We start from the raw sequence: 6358 nt of genomic DNA, 5'->3' as shown, positions 1-6358 counted from the left end.
ACACTAAAACCTTTCTAACCTGCAACGATTAGAAAAATAAAAGTATCATAATAGCTTACACATCCATGCAGGTCCAGTGCAACAACTAGGCGACGGTGATGTTGCATCGACAGTGAAATTATGTCACATAGCCAATATCCAATGGCTGCTGGCCACAGTGACAGTCACCACAATGACATGAGATGTAATGATCTATAGCCATTGGGTGATGTGGCCATGTGACATAGCTACGGTACGTCATTGCAGCGTAGTTGTCACACCACACTGTGGAGGATTAGAAGCAGGGGGCACTTGGTTCCAGAGCTGCAGGTTACTTTATGTAGACTGGAGTCCTGATAATACAGGATAAGTTTGGGTAAGATTAATCTATCATAGAGATGATGTTTTATTTCAATCTACACATTAAAGAACGTGACAAGAAGCAGTTTCAGTGAATGCGAAATATACGGAGATACTTTTCAATGTTTTATTCTTTAAGGAGCCTCATTTTCGATTGTTATGCCAAACTCTCTAAATCAACATTGACATTCCAGGGGAGCCACTCTTGTGCTTGATGGAGCCTCCCCACAGCAAACTGTATGGAAGAATGCCCCATGGCATATCAAATCCCACCACCCGCCCGCCCCTGCATACCAGTCAGGGGTTAACCCCTTCATTGCTAGAGTCTCTCGGCAAAACATTGGGGGCTACTCCAGCAGAGAAGGGGTTAAAGTCCTGCTTTAACATTCCATTTGAAGGTAGCCATGGAATAGAGTGAGAACAACAACAGGTTTGAAGCAAGCATTGTAAGCCGCTCTATTCATCTTTGTTCTTAGGAGGGAAAAAAAAAAAAAAGAGTTGGAAATCAGGAGTTGAACAGATGGAAATATTAGAAAAGAGTGAAAGATAGAAACTCGATCTGGTCAAACAATGGATTTCCCGAGCTAGTGGTGACACTCTGTCATCTCCTCCAAGCGTTAATGTGTCTTGTTGCGTTGGTCTCAGCACCGTTAATAGAATCTGTTCTAAAGTTAGCACCAATTTTTTTTTTGTTTTGCCGCCCAACCCCCCGAGAGACAAATATTACAACTAGAATGTGAAAGAGGAGATAAAAAATAAAATATTACACAAATAATTTCGGATGAGACAAAAATCCACTGGTGTCGCTTAGACGATTATGTTCTCATCAACATCCTCTGCAAAATACATAGAAATGAGGTAAATTATTATATACAGAACTGTACAAATAAATAACAAAAAGTCACAGCTTGTCCTCCCTTAATCTCCTTCTTAAAATTTGAATATGAGAAATATACAGTATAAAGAAATCCCAGAAGATCATCCATGCCCCCTTTCTTAATTCTTCTCACTGTCCTGAGTCTGGATATAAAACAACTAGCTGCAGCAGGATCCTCCCCCCCCCCTCTGCACTGTCTGCAGTAGGAAAAATAAGTATGTTATCCTGGCAGCTAGAATCCCTCCATCACTAACCAGCCAATAGCTTATTCATAAAGAGATGTGCACATGGCCCCTCCATGTGCTTCCATATAATGCCAATATTTGTTGTGAGTCAGAATTTTTCTCTTTTGTGGATGTCATATTAAGGCTTTCTACAATGTAAGTGTTGTACGGAGCAATTATATACATGTAGATCACAGTGCTAAAATCTCATTATTGTACTTACGCTCCTTGATTCCAAAGCACTTGGCCCATTCATCCAAAGCAATGTATTTGTCATTGTCGATATCACATTCCTCGAAGAAACGAGTGGTGCAGTGCTCCATGGGGATAAGAGGAGCGCGGAGAGGAGACAGCTCAGTGTGGGAAAGGTATCTGTGGACACAGTATGTTACCAATGGGTCATTTAGGGATCATATAACATTTGCAAATAGTGGCACATATTTTATTGAACTTGTATGATTGATAGCCCAAAATATCTTGCATGTCATATCATAAGTGATCTCATATGAAACAGGTTATATGGTACGCTATGAGAAAAGCTGCTGTACTGTCTTTTGTAATGTTAATAGCAGTTAACTACATACCCATCAATGGGGTGCTGGTCCAGCTGTCCAAATTGCCAGTGCACGGGGAAAATGTACATGTTGTAGTTCTTCTCGAAGTCACGTGCCAGCAGCTCCATGGAGTGGTCTCCAGCTTCAAGGCGCTTCTCGTTCTCATGAATCTTCTTCACCTGTTTATTTTATTATAATGAGAGAAGGTTTATGAATGTGTTGTGCAAGTTCCTCAGCTGAAGTACTTTTGTATGATATTGGCTTTGTTTTCTCAGCTGTGCAAAGAGTCAGACGTTGAGCAGTAAGGCTATGTTCACATGGGATCATGTCATTCCCCTGACAGAGGAGCGCCATCAGAACATGCTGGCGTTAGGACTGCTCGGAAATACGCCATCTCATAGACGGCAATGCATAGACATGTCTATTCTTTCTGTGGACACCGAAATAAAAAATGTTGTACCAGAAACATCCGGCGTGAAAATTCTGCCATGTGATCAGTGCTGCAGAACCCCATTGATATCAATAGGACTATGCTGCAGTGGAAACTCCGTGCGGAATTCTAATGCAGAATTTCACCCGGATATTCCATTGTGTGAACATACCCAAGTAAATTTGGAAATGGTCTTTCTTTCTCTTGCTGCCTCTCTTTTTGCCTCTCAATCCCTCAGTCTCCCTGTCTATCAATATCTTCTTTCTGTTGTTCTCCCTTTCTGCCTCTTGGTCTCTTTCTTTCTGTCACTTTCCCTCACTGCCTCTCTCTCTCTTGATCTCTAACTCTTTGTCGGTCTCTCCCCCTCTCGTCCTCTCTCTCAGTCATTCAGACAAAATAAATTGCTTATTCTAGGTTGAGAGGAGAGCACTTAACATTAATCTTGTGGCTTTTGGCAATAAACCATATGTGGAACATTACTGCCGGATATGGCTGTAAAAATCCCATCTAAGTGAGCTTCACAATGTTTACGCATTACATATAAATTGGATCCAATAAGTTCCATAACCCACAAGTAACACAGCATCTACCATCTGGCTCTAGTAATAACATGTGGATAAAGGTTGTCTTGATACGTTCAGATTTGATTATTTCTAACTGAAAGACATGTCAGAAATGGGACAAAAAAAAGACACAAAAAGCTTTTTTTCCCCAACAGAAAATCTTTAAAATCGAGGTTAATTTGCTCTAGTCTTGCCATACACGTAGATATCTCAGATGCTATTAAACTCTACTTAACTAAATTGAGAACATTTCCATAAGGACTCTGATCATAGGAGAGGGTTGGATCAGAAGCAATCATTTTTGGTATATTTTTGGAGTAACAACTATTGGTAAAGACTGTAACAACCATTGGCAATACTTATGATGTCTATGGCCTGCTCAACTTTTCTATCCTCCAAGGCTGTCTGTTCTGGAGCATCAAGTGACCGAAGAGAGTTGGCTGTTGGTACATTGGCTTGTTCATAGATAAAGCTCAAGAGTTATGGTCTTTGGATTGAACATGTTAGTTTGCTTACCCTCAACTTTTGTTTCTCGTTGAGTAAATTGTTGTCCTCATCACGCTCATACAGGCTGACCAGGACGTTCTTAAGCCAGTCACGCATACGCAGAGGGAATTCGTTCAACTCAGAATCGACGCAGGGAGCAATGACTGTAAAAAAAAAAAAAAAAAAAAAATTATAAAAATGTTGTTTGCTTTAGTTGAAAGTGAAGAAGTAGGGTTGAGCTGATCATTGATGCTCTGGTGTGCCAGTACACAATAATGGGCTAGAAAAGGTCCAACAGAAGACAACCCTATTTTGAGGTGACTTGGAGACATTGTCATTTGGGTCTATTTCCTTTGAGTTGATTCACAAATAACCTTCTACACCCTATTGATATGTTCTTTGCGTGCAATGATATTAGCAAGTGGACATGCACAAGTTTTTAATAGATGGAGGCTGGCGCTCAGAATAGTTTTTCCTGGTGGGTCAAGGAAACCCAAGGCAGATGCTGCTAAGGAGTAAGTAAACTACTTAGAGAACCCAATGTTGAGTGTCATGTCTAGCCCAACTGGCAGAAAAGACAATAAAAGGCTTTTAGCTTACAGAAAAATTTCTTTGTTGTAATCCTCCTGTACTTAAAAAGAGGCTTTTCAGGATATGCAATTGCCTATACTCAGGATAGGGTATCAATATCTTATTGGTGGGGTGCCGACACCCAGCACCCCTGCTGATCAGCTGTTTAGCAGAAACAGTTAACAGCACCAGAAGCACATAGCTTCATTCACAGTGTAGTGGTCCTGCCAGGTTACTATAGCTCAGAGCTCTCCTTTTCTTCAATGGAAGGCAAGTTAAAGTAACCTGGTACAGCCACTACATAATGAATGAAGCCATCTTCTTCCAGATCTGTTCACGATGTACATCCGGGTGCTAAAGCTCTGGTGAACAGTGGACTGACAGGGGTTCTGGGTTTTGCCATCCTACCAGACATATCGACAGCCTATACTAAAAATGCACCATCAATCCCAAAGTCCTGGAAAACCACTTTAAGTAGTAATTTTATCAAGTAAATGCATCAATATGGCGACTGATACCATTCACTTTGCCCAGATAAATTTTGGCACTGGTCATGTGCTCACAATGTGCCTGAAAGACCAATTTATAGGGCGGTCATTGTTGAAGCAAAGTCAGTCGGCTGAGGTTCTCACACTTCACAGAGGTTTCTTTGTCCCAGCAGGAATGTCTATTATCCTGCCTGTTGTCACTGACATACTTACAGGGGAAGTATCTTTTTCAAAGTAAGCCTTGGATTGTAGCGTTCTTGAAGTTAATCTTTTTTTCCAGAGTACATATAACTAAAAAAAAGCCATTCTTACTTATACAAGGGGAGATAAAAACAACAGTTCCCAGCAAGATGCAGACAGGACACAAGGTTATATGTGGGAACTAGTTACATGGGAGTAAAATACCAAGAAACATCCATGAAAGGGGTGGATTCTTAGTGTTGTAGCTAAACACAGATAAAGCTTGTGTATTTTGGCCAAAATTTCTACTAATACATCACATTTGTCGTTTATGCAGGATACTGCCTGTGATGTTTGGGGATATTGGGGTATCAGGGCTTTTTGGGGTGTACTTAGAAGGTGCTGGGCAGCCCACCTGATAAAGTAGGACCAATAGGATGTTAGCCAGCAAGGTACACTACACAAAACTGACTGGCACCTTACAGAGGACTGATCTGTGTGCCCATGTACCACCAGAATCCACTTAGAAAAACACATACTGTCAATGGTCTTTTTGTGGCCCTAACTATGAACTCTGATAAATACCTATATTGTACCTCTAATTTTTCAAAGGAAAGAAAATCCAATTTATGCAAAAAGTGCATCATTTTTCATGGAGTCCAGTCCACTAGATGGCAATGTGGCATAGTTTACTAAATTCTCTTTTACCTGTGCAGCAAATCACTAGCAAATTTGTTGAAAATGAAATGGGTACTTCAGTGGAAATTTTTTTTTTTTTTTTTTTTTTATCAACTGGTGCCAGAAAGTTAAACAGATTTGTAAATCACTTCTATAAAAAAAAAATCCTTCCAGTACTAAATAGTTGCTGAATCACGAACACAGTGCTCTCTGCTGACATCTCTGTCCATTTTAGGAACTGTCTGGAGCAGCATAGGTTTGCTATGGGGATTTTCTCCAACTCTGGACAGTTCTTAAAATGGACAGAGATGTCAGCAGAGAGCACCGTGCTCGTGATGAGAGCTCTGTGTTCCAAAAAGAAAAATCATTTCCTCTGTAGTATTCAGCAGCTAATAAGTACTGGAAGGATTGAGATTTTTTAATAGAAGCAATTTACAAATCTGTTTAACTTTCTGGCACCAGTTAATGAAAGAAAAAAAAAAAAAGTTTCCACCGGAGTACCCCTTTAAGCTTGGAGTTTAGGCGAGATCAACATATAAAATTAATAGTAGGCATTATTGTTATTAAATGAGCCGAATGTACTTCATAAAACATTGTACTGCAGGCTGGGACACATCTGTGCACCTCAGGAATTAGTCCCTAAGGGAGACTATGATGCTCATTGGCTGCATTCATTGAGAACGCTGAGCTAGCAGGATACAGACATTTGACTCCCAGCAGCTGTAGAAGTCAACTTCCCTCATGGGATCCGCTCATGTTCTAACCAGAAACCAAAATGAAATGACCCTGAGGCCCAGCAGTGGAAATGTGAATCTTGGAAGTACGGGAAGGATTAAGATTTTAAACAGAAGTAATTTACAAATCTGTTTAACTTTCTGGCACCAGTTGATTAAAAAAAAAAAAAAAAATGTTTTCCAACCGGAGTACCCCTTTATGTGTACTGCCAAAAAGGTGGAGCGAGTATTCTAG

General features: G+C 40.4%; 1 protein-coding gene across 1 annotated transcript in view; it reads right to left on the bottom strand.

Moving 5' to 3' along the window:
• Nucleotides 1-452: 452 nt before the first annotated feature.
• SPARC (secreted protein acidic and cysteine rich) overlaps nt 453-6358 on the bottom strand; it is a 23092-nt gene continuing 17186 nt past the window's right edge. Inside the window, 5 exon segments of the mRNA XM_056569908.1 lie at nt 453-1175; nt 1664-1812; nt 2025-2173; nt 3504-3681; nt 5032-5126. Coding sequence (XP_056425883.1) covers nt 1147-1175; nt 1664-1812; nt 2025-2173; nt 3504-3681; nt 5032-5126 — 600 coding nt within the window. The 3' untranslated portion in view covers nt 453-1146.

This window comes from Hyla sarda, chromosome 4 (assembly GCF_029499605.1).
Source record: "Hyla sarda isolate aHylSar1 chromosome 4, aHylSar1.hap1, whole genome shotgun sequence".
In the NCBI taxonomy this organism is placed as follows: domain Eukaryota; kingdom Metazoa; phylum Chordata; class Amphibia; order Anura; family Hylidae; genus Hyla; species Hyla sarda.
The sequence above is the reverse complement of the archived record's forward strand: the minus strand, read 5'-3'. Positions and strand labels throughout refer to the sequence as shown.